Source organism: Nilaparvata lugens, chromosome 3 (assembly GCF_014356525.2).
Source record: "Nilaparvata lugens isolate BPH chromosome 3, ASM1435652v1, whole genome shotgun sequence".
In the NCBI taxonomy this organism is placed as follows: domain Eukaryota; kingdom Metazoa; phylum Arthropoda; class Insecta; order Hemiptera; family Delphacidae; genus Nilaparvata; species Nilaparvata lugens.
Genome location: NC_052506.1, coordinates 71,084,958 through 71,101,311, shown reverse-complemented (window position 1 = coordinate 71,101,311; position 16,354 = coordinate 71,084,958). Strand labels below are relative to the sequence as shown.

The following is a 16,354-nucleotide window of genomic DNA, read 5'->3' as shown; positions in this document are numbered from 1 at the left end:
CTTCTCTCTAGAAATAAGTATTCTCTTTTAGCTTGGTAACTTTCTGTAAATTCGTGTATTGTCAAGTTGTCTTATTATTATTGAAATAGTTATCATTTTGTTTAACGTGCTAAATTCATGCATTGTCAAGTTTTCTTATGATCTTTTTACACTAAATAAATTGGACTTTGTATTGAAATAAAATGAATCGGTTTGTTTTTTCCTGTGTTTTAATTGAACCTACTTAAAACTCCTCATATTGTTTAAATGGAAATATAATAATTTTACACCCTTCAAATCCCCCGTCGTGTGTGTCCCCACAAGTCAAATTCCACGTACAACCTTGTTATTGGCCCTCTATGCATCCCAAGAATTGACAATGTGGCCCTTGGATAAAAAAGATTGGAGACCCCTGAGGTAGGGTTTCAATATTTTTTATGATGGGTGCCCATCAGTATCAATATCCTCACATTTGAAAAACAAATTTAATAGGTGATTGAAAATAAAATTGAAAATGATTAAATGAACTGGATAATGATAAAGAAATTAAAATATTCTTGATTGAAAAAAAAATAATTTAAAAATAGTTGAGAAATATTTTTATCAGATAGAAAGATTATCACGAAACTGGATAAATCATCATATGGGATACAAATTCAAACGTGAACTGAGTTTATCAACATAAGTGAGTTTTTGATCTTGGAGAAAACAAATAACAGTTTTTAAGAGTAAATTACCTATGATTGAACTGTGAATTGTGATTCAACTGAATCAACTAGAACAGGTGACATCAGATACTACTTGTGGATGAGAAAACTGCGTGAGGTCTACTGTTCACAGAACTACTAGTATATTTATAGTTCATAAAGAAAGGTTTTATCTAATCACAGTGGATTAAGATTAATTCCTAGAGGAATGCAAAAGTGTCTCTCACAGAATCATGTTAAATTTTAATCGAAATCAGAGAAGACCATTTCAAAAAGATAGCTTATCACATTGGTTCACCGGTATTAATCAGGATTGAAATTTAAACGGCTCTTGTACAACCGGCACTGATTGAATGATTCAAAAGTTCAACAGCTGAGTCATAATTTTGTTTCAGTTCCACACACATGCACTCGCTCACTCACTTCCATCATCAACAGACGACAAAATTATCAGCTGTTTTTCCAAGGACGTATTTATCCTTTTAATGTCCTTCAGCGAGTTATCCCAGGGTTGAGACCTAGTGCAATCGAATTTTTATATCATAAACCTACTTTCTTCCAAATTTCGTGAGAATCGTTAGAGCCGTTTTCGAGATCCGGTCACATACAGATATATAAACATCTATATACAACATATAAACAGAAATTGCTCGTTTAATAAATAGTATAGGATAAACAAAATCAAATCAAAGATACCGTACTTTTTTTGGCTACCGTATTGAATCAGCTATAAATTAAATTATATTGAATCAAGTGTACTACAATAAGTTGAAACTCTTGTGGAAAACTTGACAGCAAATATGTGAGCAAAACCAAGTAATTATAAATAATGTGTTACCTTGCAGACATTGCACTTGAACTTGTGTTTGACATCAGTTTCAGGTAATTCCTCTTTGGCAATGCAGGCCAAGTGATAGACGCGGTGGCATGAGTTGCAGCTAATCACATCTCCTCCATGATGACATTCAAAACAGTACCAATCATGGCTATCTTTCTTATCTTTCTTCATCTGAAACATTAAAATGTTCAAGTTAATTATTACTACCAAATTAAACCTCAAAACGAGAAATTAATTAGTGTTTATCACTTTCAAGCGCACACAAAGCATTATTTATTTGTAGTTGAATAAATTCATTTCTAAAAAACTGTTGCGATAAATATTTCAATTTTCAATCACATTCTAGTCAATTTGACTAGACTACTTAATATGATGTGTAGCATCCATTTCTCAATAAATTTATTTTGAGTATGACAGAAATCAAACAAGACTCGATAAAACTAGTATTTCTGTTAACAGTAGACCTCGCGCATTTATAGACCATCATACTATCCATCAGAGTAAATTTTGTCCTGTCGTGTCGGCGAGATATTGGTGTGAAAACGATATTATTGATAGATATAATTATATCAATGGATATAATTGACAATGCTAATCATCTGTTGTGAGCAACAACTAACTAATATCATCAAAAGCTAAATTCCTACTACAAGACATACTGGCACAGAATGGAAACTGTCAATCAAACGCCTATCCAACCAATGCTTTTCACATGGCACAAATGCTAGGCACGTCACGTGACCTTAGGAAGTTCCAATCCTGGTCTTATGATTGGCTCGCGGCAGTGAACGAGATCAATTGATCCGGATCAGTAAAATGATCCGAACATCCCATCAATCAAACAAGATTACAATGCGGAACTTCCTAACAAGATGGCAGATTTTTGCGCCAGGGTACTAGCCGAGTTTCCATACTGTATGAATACTGTGATACTGGCAACTGGTCAGCCCGAGTTGAAAGCAGAGAAAGGTCGAGGGAAAATATCATGTTACTTTCAGTTAGTAATTGCATGCAATCAATAATCCAATCGACAACTGATTTATTTAACCCGTGCTCCGCAAGGGTCTTGACCAACTGAAATCTTTCATAATTTGAAATAGGTCTATAACCATCTATATGCAAAATTCCAAGTTAAGTTAATCAGTCCCTTAGTTGAGACGTGAGGCGTCATTCGTTAATTTCCTATCCCGTACGTGTAGAAGCCAATTCTTCCCTTTCTTATACTATGGACAATCGTATAATCTGATTTTTACGGAAATATTGACGTTCCTTTTCAAGTATCCTTAAAATTCAAAATTTCCAAATACCTATACATCGACGCACAACTCAAAAAGGAGCATTTCTGTCAAATTTCATGAAAATCTATTGCCGCGATTCGCCGTAAATGCGAAACATACATAGATAAATACATAAAAAAGGAGAATTGCAACATTGATCATTTATACCAAAGTTGGTATTATTATATTATACTAACGTTGCATTTATACTACACATAAATAATTTATAAACAGTGAATACCCAAGGCAATAATATTTTTTTTATCAAACATATTTATATAAAACTTGCATATTATCTACATTAGGCCCAATTCACACTGAAATGGTGGTGAAACTTTTAAATTTTAGCACCGTTCACTGTGTGAAAATTATTTTTTGCTTTACAAACATTGATCAACCGGTCCCAAAAATGGAGATTTCAAAAGGTTGATCTTTTTTAGGTGATGCTAGGATTTTGCGTGGGTAATGAGGCGGTTGATAATGAGAGATGAATGGACCTACAGTTTTAGGTGGGTTCCGAACCACCGAGTAAAAATATCATTATCATAACCATACTAGATTTGAGATAAATATTACATTACCGGAAAAATAGTTTTGCTACATCTAAACTTATGAGAATAGATCTTTTGATAAATGATTATTAATCAATTGAGAATAGATGTCTATTTAGAATATGATTCTAACAATGATTAATCACATTATTAATCTAATGAGCAAATGATTAATCAATTGAGAATGTATATAAATTTAGAAACTGATTAAACTATCAACAATGTGAGAAGACTTTTTAGTCTTTGGACTTTGATTTTCTTGGACTTGGACTTGAGACTGTTGAAAGTTTTCCATGGCTATTTAATGTCGATTATACAATATAGTATATTGTTTTGGGGCGTTGGAAAAATTAATTCAACTTAGATAAGCAGAAGAAAGCTATAAGAATTATTGATGGTTTGAAGTCGTGGGATTCATCATATAGGAGTTCTTTCAAGAAGCACAACATTCCGACTGTACCAGCTTTCTATTTTGTGGAACTGGCCGTGTTTACGAAAAGACATGTGGAAAAACTACAGGATAATCAGTTGCAGCATGGTTACAATACAAGACATCAAGGAGCTCTGCAATATCACAGAACCAGCGCTCTGGAGAGGGGACCGCTCTACAGAGAATTGAGAGTCAACAATACAATGCCTGATACATTTTTATATAATTATATAAACCTTTTTTGACATGTCACATACTACCATAGAGAAACAATAGCGTAAGTAGATATCCCATGGTATAGGGAATTTATGTCGCAACTTTTACTGTTATCTCAAGCCGATTACTGTCGATTATTGTAAATTTTTACTGTTTTGTTGGGATGATAGTGTATGAACGGCACAATTTGAGAGACTACCAGCGTCACATAGCTGCATAGGAAAGAACTACGTGAACTATCGGCTTGGGATAACAGTAAAAGTTGCGACATAAACGCCCTATAACATGGGATATCTACTTATGCTATCGTTTCTCTATGATACTACTGAGCAATGCTCCATTATGTAATGTTTATTGTGATTCAAAAAATTCTAATTCTAGTCTTCAAAGAAGCTTTTCTCTCAACCATTGTAATTTCTCATGATAAATGGAAAATTAGATGCAATAATAAAACATTTTGAGCGATAACTTACAGTTTCTGATGGTAGTTTGTATCCTTCTTGTTCGACGCCAACTTTGGAGCCTTTGAAGCCCTTACGTTTGACTTGCTCGAGCAGACCATCTCGAACGCAGTAGCCCAACTGACGCACAACTTCCTCTGCACCAAACAAATGCATCCATTACAGTTAATTACAGAAAAAAAACTCTCAAAAAGATAAGACTTTCCTGAACCTTTCATGCAATGAAATAATTCAATGTTTACTAATCAAATTGAAAGTATTTAAATAGAAAATTATGTAATAACCTAAAGGTAACAATTCCTAATTTATATAAATGTATAGTGTGATCCATATTATAAAGTACCTGATCGACATTGATTCGCTACCCTTATCTGTCATTAGACAAAACACGTATCTCTATCCTTTTCCAACTCCGAACCATTGTCGAATAATTTGTAAGCGTTGAAGAAATATAATGAACTATAAAAAAAATTAATTTATATTATAATGAGCTATCAAAATATTTATTCTCTATTATAAAATATAATATGTTTTTTGATGGATGGAATATATTTTATGGAGAATTTTATTAGAAAATGCAGTTTAACCAACCGCTGGAATATAATTACTGTTTTTCAAACATCCAATGAAAGTACTATAAATAGAACTAAGGACTAGAAGAAAAAGAAAAATCTTAGTACCCTTTTTGAAATATTTAATTACAACATGTTTCGGACATTGATGCCATTTTCAAAGGGGTGCCATTGACAAAAAGGGTACTAAGATTTTTATTTTTCTTTCTATTTCTATAAACGTAGCCCTATACAGAAAAGAGATAAAGAACTAAGGACTTCTGCTTCTGTAAATATTGACCAAAAAACTAAATAGCAGAAGGAAATTTGAAGAATGAAACTGCCAAAAAAATTGTGCCCAGACCGGGAATTTTTATTATTGGATGTTTGAACTAATTATTATACAGTAAGAATATATTTGAGATAAGATTTATTAATATCAACAAGTAATATTAGATCAGCTATACCGGGATAACTTGAATCACATCTATGAGCTATAGAAGGCGGTAGAAACGGAAAAATGGTTACAATGCGTCCTTATGATTTTATAACGAGAATCTCAATATACCTAGTGAATTTTAGTCTTGAACTCATAAAATGTAGATGCTATTTAAATGGTTCTAGAATTAAGCTTGACTTCTTGGGAGATTGCCGAATTCATGTGAAAAAATTTGGAAAAATATGAATCCATCTGAATTTTGTTGAAATCGATCAACAACTAATGTTCGAATAAAATGATCAATCAGATGTTTTTACCATGGTTGACATTGTATGTTTTCAGCATATATTTTGCGATGCGATCAATATCAGGTACTTGACGTTGATAGCGTATTGTTTTGATAGCATCCCACAACTGTTGTGTGATCTGCGGATCCGAAACCCTTCTGCGCGACATGGCGTAGAACAATCTGAAAAATTAAGAGAAAATATTTATTATTCAATTCGAATGGAAGATAACATAATATTAATAAACATGGGGAAAAGATGACAAATTGAATCAGATAATTATATTCCCAGATCACATGCATGAGAAATATTCAAGTCTGGACCCTTAACACAGTTACACAACACACATCAATTTTTGGACGTCCGATTTTTGCCGTCTTTATAAAAATTCTAGAAGATTGAACGGAGCTTGGCAAACACATTATGTGTGCCTACGTACCATGTGCTTGCCAAGTTATGTTTAACCTAATAGAATTTATAAGGACGACAAAAAAAATGGACGTCCAAAAATTGATGTGTGTGTACAGTCCCTTACCGACACTATGTCTACCGACAATATGTCTTGAAAATAGACCTGGTCAAAAATCTTCAGCAGAATCTTGCTCTCATCAACAGCCTGAGCAATGCATAAACTAAGTCAGTTATGCTGGTAGAGTAAATTTTACCCGACACCCACATAACTGGTCTCGGAACGGTAAATAGTCGTTTGAGTTACAGTTGTAGCAATATAAAAGATCATTCTTTACAGTGTTTTAAAAATAAGGAAGAGGTGAATGTGAAATATATTGTAAGTGACAATCAACGACAGTGAGCATTTCTAATGTAGAGTAGATGTGATCTAATATCCAAGAACAAGAAGTATTGGTATTAATTTGTTCTTCCAAATCGTAAATCTAGTGAATTCTAAGACGCATTTTCGTAAATAATCGGGGTACAAGTTATTATTTGCTTGTTACGTTAAATTTTTCGAGTGATTTTCTATTATGAATAGACAGATTATCTATAAAAACATTGTTTTATGAAATAAGTTCTGTAAATTGTCTAATTTCCTGTGGCAATTGAAAAATAGGAAAACTGTGTCAACGCTAAATTGATGAGTCAATGAAGTGATTCATATGTCTAGTGCTATAGAGTTTCCCTATATTAGTATTGGACTCCCAAGACTCCCATTAAACATGTTCCTGGTCATAAACATTATATCAGTTGTTGCAATCAGTATAGAACTTTTAATAATCGATATAATGCGGAATTTAATAAGAACAACATGAAAACTTGTGAAGTGTTTTTATAATGCGGAATTTATACACTTAGGAACATTCTAATTCATTCCACTTTTTCACTCATAAAATGCACTCACACTATGGTGAAAAATAATCAACCGTTTAAATTACATGAATGTAGAGCTACATGCAAATACTGAACGGAGGAAGTAACATATAATCCACATACAAATCATGAATGAAAGGTAATAGATTTTCTGCACTTGTTCGAACGAGTTTACTGAAGTGTGAAGAAGCATGTGGGCCCTATCTTAGCACGCACCCACATCCATGTTGTACGGTCAAACGGTCTCCGCTAGCTTATTCAGTATGTGATGATCCGTGCCAGTGTAAAGTCTACCCGATCGATATTATTCCAAGTTGAAGTTCAATTGTATTTACAAAGTTTAAGTTCACATCTCACTCATGAGACAATCAAATCATGTTAGACAGTGCTGTGTTTGTAGGACTTGGCTTTTTCCTACTAACCAGTGGGTTAATAGCTTCTTTTATACTAATGGTGATATCAAGAAATAAACAATTGGACGGTTTTATGCTTTTGTCTGGATCGGACACTCTAGCAACAGTGGCAACCGGCTTACTTCTTCTTTTAACTCATTTCAAGATAGGAGAGAATGATGACAGTTCAATGGAGTGCAACAATGAGCATCTAGCGATGCACCTCTCAATTTTCATCCTGCCTATGATAACAACTCTGGGATCAATGCCTTCCTGGTTTTTACAAATGTATTACTACTCACAAAAACGATGCCACGATAAAGGCAGTAACAATTACACAAATAAAAAGCGCGCGCTTTCTGTCATTGCATTACAATGGCTGATGCCATTAATGATGGTTTTGCCAATTTTCAAAACCGAGCCCGTAGTAATGAAAATGAGATTAGATAATAATACTGATTGGCGTGAAAATTCTATAATTTCTATTAATATGGGGGAGACCTATTGCTGGGACCAGGTCGACGAAATTAAAGTTCCTCGCTCAGTGAGGATTAAGCAGCTAGGAAAGTTTGACAACATATCGGACTTGACATCGTATATTGTGGAAAGAGTGTATAAAATCGTAGAGCAAAAATCACTTGACAGTAACAGAACAGATTATGAAACTAACAGTTCTACTAATGACATGACTGTATACATAAAATCCATTAACAATGCTTTAAAAGAAGGGTTAAATGAAACTGACTTGTCAGATAAATCGAACAATATTTTAAATAAACATAATAGCACAGTTTATCATGCCAGTAATATAGGAAATATGTTAACAAAGACATTAAGTAGGCTTCCTGCTACAAGAGATGAAAATAACTTGAGTACAACTAATCTTGATGAAATTATAGTGAATTTTTTAGCTGGCATGCATAAAAGTCAAAACGAAAATAAAAAGCAATCTATAGAGTTACTACAGTCGAAACCAAACATTATAGAATTAATGGAAAATGTCTTACAAGCCAATAAACTAAGCAATCTCACAATCAATACAACACATTGTATGAACATTTGTTATCCTTCAAGAACATTCCTGAAGAAATTATTTTTTGGGTTATTATTTCTGAGCTTATTCATACCTGTCAGTGCATCAATAATACTTCAAGCCAAGACGAAAAGCAAAATAGACGAATCGGAATCTAAAAGTGATGTGCCTGATAACAGAACTGTGCTACGTTTGCGGAGAGCATTCAGTCTACTGGTGAAGACAGCTGTTGCGAGTGGAGTGATGGTTTCCCCCAGTCTCATCGAGTCCAGTGTGCGTTCACTACTATCAAATGAAATTCCGCAGTGCTTATCAAAGCTATTATTCATACTCGCCCAGGTAACAAAAACATTCATATGAATCATATTTAGATTCAGATTATATTCAGTTTTGCATGATTAGTCACAGTGAATCCAAAATAAAAATTGTGTGCGTAACAATATTCAAATATGTCTTCTTTATAACTACTAATCACTATTCAATCAAAAAATCAATAACTATTATTCATAGTTTATTTCTTGGGAAGTTCAAAGTCCAATAAGCCTTTATTATCATTTTTGTAGATCATTTTTGTGGCTAGTCTCAAAAATCTCCAAAGCGTAACAATTTCTACACGGATTTTCTTCGACCCCGCTATAATTGAAATGTCTGTTCCTACAATGCATGAGTTATTCCTACATTTTGAAATTTATTATTAATGCATGAGAAAATTTATTTTATTGACGAATAGAATATATTTGATATTGATTTGATCAATATCAACAAGAATCAACAATTAATATTATATTTGATATACCGGAATAACTTGAAGAACAGGTATCTACTACAGAAGGCGGTGGTAACAGAGAATTGGCAACTCTACCATCCTATTATTTCCACTGACTTCATAACGTGAATCCCACTGAATAATTAAAAAAGTTAACAGCATTACAATAACGAAATGAAAAAAGCAAGTACTAGTCCATAACTTCATCTGTTCCAAAATTTTAGTCTGATACATAAGAAAACTAATAATTGATACAGTAAATTGAGAATGTTGATACAAAAATTATTATACAAATATGTACTGGTTAATTTGAAGATAACAAATTTCAATCGCAACTTTCATTAACAACACTTTACACAAAATGTTGATACTAATGTTTGCAGAAAAATAGTTATAGGAAATATTCAATTACCGTATATAAAGAAACGTGTAGGTTTTTTGAATCAACTTGATTTCAAGCACAGCAAAAATAATAATAGCCTATTCACTCTGACATTGCAAGCATACTGTAACAGTAAGATCATTCACCACACTTCCCTTCGTTTTGTAGCATTTACCTCTAGAGAGCGTTTCTTCCAAAATGACTGATATTCTCAATACGGTTACTAAATCTAGGACAGCAGCTCTAACTACAGAGGAAACACTTAAAACACCCTACTGAACAAATTATAAATCTTGCAAAAGTATTGGGTGGATGATAAAAAATATGTTGTAGATGACCATCCAAATGTCTACTAATATTATAAGTTCTAAGTGAAAATTACTAGGAAATTACTACGACTTTTTTCCGTGGAGTGTGTATGATATGAATTATTTTTGAATACACCTTTAAACCACAAGACTTCGTAAAATATTACTTATCACCTATGAATTCTGCAGAATCGTTCCTAAAAGGCTATAGACTACATTTTTTCAACAGCGAGTAATACTTTGCCTTCTTCATTGTAATACTTATTATGAATATTGATAATATAAATTCTCAACAGTTTTCAATTTTTTTTCAGGTTGGAATGATAATCAGAAATGTTGCCGGACTACAAATGGTTAAAATGACCTGCGATAATAAATTGGGAAGCAGAGACGATACAAAAGTTCATCCAGAAACTATCGACACTGAATCTACGCATCAAATAGAACAGCTGCCGAATACGTCTTCAGTCACTTCAAAACAGAAAACTAAGGATCTGGAAAATATTAAATAAAGAGTGGAAATAGTCGAGCGATGAGGTAAATTGATAAAGAAAATACTTTTGATCGATTGAATGAATTATACTCAAGTTTATGAAATTAACTGATGATTATCCAAAACATTCGGGGAAATAGGACCAGCCATTTCATTTTTTATATTTGTTCAACTTTCCTCCAATTATGAATCAAAGTAGCCTACTAAACATGATTATCTAAGGCTTGCATTACATTGGGTCACCAGTGGGTCGCTAGAGAGCAAACATTGGCGGCCGTGTATGAAGCGGTCACCAGTGAGACACCAGGACTGGTGACCACGCTCCCGACTTGAGTGAGAACTAGCCGGCCTCTAAAATCTGGTGATCGCCACCAGAATCAGGCGAAACTAGAGTTATGAATACAATAAAAATGTCCCGCAACCGGTCGGATACTGGGCGACCTAATATAATACAAGCCTAATAATAAATTTTTCCTACAGTTACCTTGAAAAGTGACCATTCCTGCACTGATTACAGAACGCAAAGAATCACTTTTCCGCTTTAGTGCGCAAAGTATTACTTTGCGTACTCTTAAGGCTAGGGCCACACGAGCGCACAAAGTGCGTCCGTTGCAATTTACTTTTTGACGTCCGTTGTAGAAATACATAGAAGTGAATTGGTGACAACACACGAGGTACGTGCGTACCAAGTAACGGGCGGTGATTTTTGAACTGCGCAGAAATGCTACAACGCACGTCAAGGCATGCAAAAGTTATTGCTTCGTCTGGTTCAATTGCGTAAAGCCAACTGACGTTGACGCACCACACTCAACGCTCGTGTGGTGTCATTGGCGACGGCCGCAAATAGTAAGTTGCAACGGACGCACTATTTACGCTCGTGTGGTCCTAGCCTTATACTTTGCATATTATCTTGCAGCCATCCCAATCAGCTGTTGACATTGTTGGCGTGTATTTTGAATGCAAATTTGTTCTATCTATAATATTTTTTTCTGAATTTCAAATGAATAAAAATGATAACTCATTAAATTATACATTTTGAATATTATTTCAAGTAATATTTTTTTCATTCATGAATTGATTGGTTGAGAAATTATTTAGAAATTAAGATTTACTCAAAATTATTCAAATTTTCAAATTAATTAGATTAATTTAATTTTTAATTTGAATAAATTATCTATTATTAATTTTCAATTGAATTATCTAGTTTAAAATAAATTGAAGTTGTTATTAATAACAAAATTATACAGACAAACATTTGATGGATTTCAGCCATCATTTTACCCATAATCAACCACTTTTCATACTCAATGGTAACTGCAGGAAAAATTTAATGTGAAATACGTGCGCAAAGTTCCTCTGCTGCACTCAAGAAACCATTCCGCCCTCGCCTACGACTCGTGCGTAAACGTTTCTTTCGGTGCAGCAAACTGTCACTTTGCGCACTAGTTGCACAAATAACTATTACCAGGCCCTCTCAATGTGACAATTAACTTTTCTTCTCAATGTGACAGTTAACTTTTCCTCTCAATGTGACAATTAACTTTTCCTCTCAATGTGACGATTAACTTTTCCTCTAAGATAAATTTCAAGGTTGATTAAAATATTTATGATAGAAATAGGAATTGTGATGTCGAAAATGAATTAATATGAATAATGAAATTTTAAGAGCAAGCATACATTCAAACTGATGAGTTGTCTTCCGCATGCAGATAATTTTCACATGAACTCACTTTTTGTTCATCTTCATTAATGATGGGATTTTATAACCTGATAGCTAGTTAGTACTTCTCTCCAACACCCTGAGGTTGAGCTGAAACAAAAATATACTATGAGTTTAACACTGGTAATCAATTTTACAATAGTTTGAAAAGTAATTAATGAGTTTTGAATTAAAAATCTAAAATTTATCGGTCTTACTTACTTATTCTTCACACTTCTCTCCTTAGTGAAGACCAGATCTCTGGATTGACTGTGTCTGGAAAGTGGACCTGACTTGGTCCTTGTCATAATATTGACATATAAGTTATGTCAGAAATAACACTTATTAACGTTTTTTCACTTAGTCAACATATAAAACAGTTGAAAAATTTATATTTTGCACGTTCTTCACGAAGCATCAAAGTTTCAAATGGTGTTTTTGTTGGCCTTGAAATACTCTTGTACAGTGTAGAATGGTGACTCCACTAACCATTTATAATTCGCCTCCTGAAGCACCCGATGTTCAGACTCCTCATTCCATCAAGTAGAGCGTTATATATCATTAGGGCTAGCACCGGAAAACAGTCCTTCTTCTTGCTCAGCCTGCAGAATGGAACGTCTAATTTCACTTTTCCTCTAGATTTATAAGATTGATTATCAGTTCTTCTTGCCAGCAAGTGATGGCTATCTCTCGCATGCAACAAGGAGAGCAAGATGTATTGATTAAATGTGTGAATTTCAGATGTGATGGAGCTGTATGATAAAGCTCGTGATTGGTTCTCACAAAACAGATTGTCTCTGAATGAGGCAAAAACCCAAAGTATATTGTTCTCTCTATCTGATGTCAGTGAGTATTTGCAGCCGGTCCGACTATTGGGGTTCACTCTTGATGCCAAGTTACTCTGGGAACCTCATATAGACATGGTGTGCTCCAGTCTCAGCAGCATTGTCTATCTACTGAGAAGGCTGATGTCTGAACTGCCAATTTCGGTGGTCAGACAGGCCTATTTTGCTTTTTTTCATTCGAGGATGAGTTACGGTTTGAAATTGTGGGGTCATGCATCTAGCACTTCTAAAGTTCTGTTAATTCAGAAGAGAGCGGTCCGGGTGATTTCTGGGGCGGGCTATCTAGATCACTGTAAGCCCCTTCTATCTAAGAATGGCATTCTATCCGTCATTAATGAGTTCATCTATCAATGTTTGAAGGATATACATCAGATGCAGGATAGGCTACCAAAGAGCAATGACATTCACAGTCACTTCACAAGAAACCGTGAGAGTATATATATATACCAAGATGCAGACTTGAAAAGTCCAAGTCGAGCTACCCTGTGATAGGCTACAAATTCCATAACTTGCTACCAACTCAAGTTAGATCCTTGCCGAATAAACGTTTTCTCCAAGTACTTAGATCCTGGTTGATTGTGAATCAATTTTACTCAGTAGAGGAATTCATTACTGCTGATCACAACACCCTAGTCACTTTAATATAATGCTTTTTTTTTGTCTATTGATACCCAAGTACAGGAGAAATTATCTGATCTAATTGTAAATTTGCTTTTACTGATCTGTTTTATTTTATTTATTATTGTCTATTGTATGTATTGTATCTGTGCAATTTATTGTATTTTTCTCTAATGTGAATTGTGACTTGGCTATATGTAACTTATATGTTCAACTGGCCCAATAAAAACTTGAAAAACTTGAAACTTGAAACTTGAAACTAAACACAGTGAATATTTCCAGCCTGACGAAGATGGATCGACAGTGATCAAGATAACCTGCTGAGTCCAATATCCTGAGTGCTTTTTTCTGGAGGAGTAATACCTCTTTATAGGCAGGTGTATGTCCCCACAACTGAAGACATAATTGATATGACTGTGGAACATGACATCAGATTCTTCCGGGGGACCAAGGGCCTTAGTCGTCTGAGAAGAAATATCACCCTGTATAGTTTCAAGCAGACAGTGTTAATGTGGCTACTCCAGCCAAGTCTAGTATCTAGAGTGAAACCCAAAAGCTTCATAACTTCTGTAAGGCCACTTAGCTGGCTCCTCCCAAGACTGCATGTGGTATCCTGCGTTTTATTCCTCATTTAGCATCAGTTAGTTGTTGGTGAACCACTGCTTGGCTTCTTCGAGGATATCTGCTGCGACTGTTTTAGACAGATCTGGCGTTATGTCTCTTGCATAGATGGTGGCATCGTCAGCAAACATTGAGATGTTTCCCAGAGATCCTAGGTCGTTAATCATCACCATGAAAAGGAAGGGGCCTATCACTGAACCTTAAGGCACTCCATGGCAAACTTCCAGCGAACCTGAGTTTGCTCCATCAAAACTGAGTTTCTGCTTCCTCTCAGATAGGTAGGATCTGAAAGTGGCGAGAACTTGACCAGATACTCCTTAAGCAGCCAGTTTTCTTCTGAACCAGATAGGATACGGCGTTGACGGTTGATTTCCTCTATAGAAATCCATGCTCTGCATCTGCAAATAACCTCCTACTCTCAAAGTAGTGCACCAGTTGTTTCTTCATAAATGCTTCAAATATCTTAGCCAGAGCTGAAATTATTGAGATTGGTCTATAGCTGCCCATGTCTAATGGGTCCCCCTTCTGGAAAATAAGCACTGTTTGGACAATTTTCGGAGCCGTGAGGAAATATCCTGTCTCGAGGCAAGAGTTCAGAAAGATGCTGAGAGGGTGTGCTACAGGCTCAATGATTGCTTTTAGTAGCTCTACTGACATGCCATAGATGTCTTGGCTACTTCACTTTTGAAGCATTTCAGCATTTGGACAATATCATTGGCAGTAACTGGGTCCCACTTTTTAAAAATAGTGTTTTCACCTCTCTGTACTTGGAACATTCCAGCAGTTTCGTTCTGATATCAAATCCACTATTCTTTCAACCTGTTGGATCAGGAACTGGTTGAATTCATCAGGACTGGCAGTGACTTTTGGGATTTAGGCCTACATATTGATGATCAGATCCAGAGACACCCTTGACCAGGTCTCAGGCTGCCTTGCATTTGTTACTGGTTTGATTGATCACTTTAATACTAGCCTCTTATTTTGTCATGCCCACTTCAAGCCTGTAGAGTTTTTTTGCCCTGATATATTGCTCATAGTATTTATTTTTATCCTCTGTGGTAAGGCTAGTCTTGATTTGGTAATGCAGTCAAGACTATATCTTCCAACGTAAATAGCCTACCAGTACACAAGGACTTATTTAGTCTAATAGTCTAGCGCTTTAAGTGCATGACAGTCACTAAATAATACTCAATACTCAATTGGCTCAGTTATAGATAAAAAAAAGAAAACAAGTAAACGTCTCTAATCAATGTCAACTTACCGTACGTCAATATGTTGTTATTGGTGATGCACGAAAAACAAAAAGAAAGTTAAACCAAAAAGAAATGAAATATATTGTTAAAACACAATATTCACGCATAATAGAACCTTTATTAACCAGAAAATTGCGTTGAAAACAATTATTATTATAATAAAACAAATCTTAAAACTGAAACACCTGTTTGTGTTTATAATAGGTCTAGTGTTGTGATAACGACTTAATAACATTGAACAAGAATTCTGATTATTCTTAAATAGCATTACCTGAAATGAAAATGGGAATATTAATTGATCAAGTTTCTAATAAATAAATAAACTAGCACAAAAGCAAACAAACAAAAGTTGGATCATTCAGCTAGTTTTCAGGAAAATCTTGATAGACGCTACTAAAAAGTAAACATGGATGAATGGAGGTTGTTTAGAACATTGTTCTTTACTAAACTAATATGACTTGGTTTCCATGAAATTATAATATGAGTATACTTACAATTTCAACATCAAGTACTGAAGAATGATTAACTGACATATCAATAAATACTTTCACTGCAATCACAAAAAATTATTATGTCCGCCATCCACCAAAACAGAAAGCACTTCTACTCTTCCACTTTCGATCTCGATACAAACACCATCAAAGCAGTAGGTTGCGCTTGACGAGATGGGCCCTGCTTTTCATTTGTTTTTGGAGAGCAAATCATAGTCAGGTGCACATCTCGTCGTGCGCTATCTATACAAGTAAAAGTAAATGGAAAAATAATCTAGTAGGCATTGTACTTCAATTTTCAATCAGAGTTTAGTAACATCTTCAGTGTTTAACTGTTTATCAATGATATAATAAAATTGGATGGACATGGGATAATATTTTTTTTAGATAT

At 34.5% G+C, this 16,354-nt stretch overlaps 2 protein-coding genes across 2 annotated transcripts in view; one reads left to right on the top strand and one right to left on the bottom strand.

Annotated features, from left to right (window-relative positions):
* LOC111046552 (zinc finger MYND domain-containing protein 11) overlaps positions 1-16,124 on the bottom strand; it is a 39,576-nt gene extending 23,452 nt beyond the window's left edge. The window contains exons 1-5 of the mRNA XM_039422880.1: positions 15,967-16,124; positions 12,167-12,246; positions 5,767-5,918; positions 4,472-4,596; positions 1,525-1,695 (exon numbers count right to left, since the gene is read on the bottom strand). Coding sequence (XP_039278814.1) covers positions 1,525-1,695; positions 4,472-4,596; positions 5,767-5,918; positions 12,167-12,183 — 465 coding nt within the window. The 5' untranslated portion in view covers positions 12,184-12,246; positions 15,967-16,124. The remainder of the gene's footprint in view (positions 1-1,524; positions 1,696-4,471; positions 4,597-5,766; positions 5,919-12,166; positions 12,247-15,966) is intronic.
* Positions 7,302-10,555, top strand: LOC111046545. The gene is made up of 2 exons (XM_039424456.1): positions 7,302-8,826; positions 10,258-10,555. The coding sequence occupies exons 1-2, from the start codon at positions 7,438-7,440 to the stop codon at positions 10,453-10,455; spliced, it is 1,587 nt and encodes a 528-aa protein (XP_039280390.1). The 5' UTR covers positions 7,302-7,437; the 3' UTR covers positions 10,456-10,555.
* Positions 16,125-16,354: the final 230 nt, after the last annotated feature.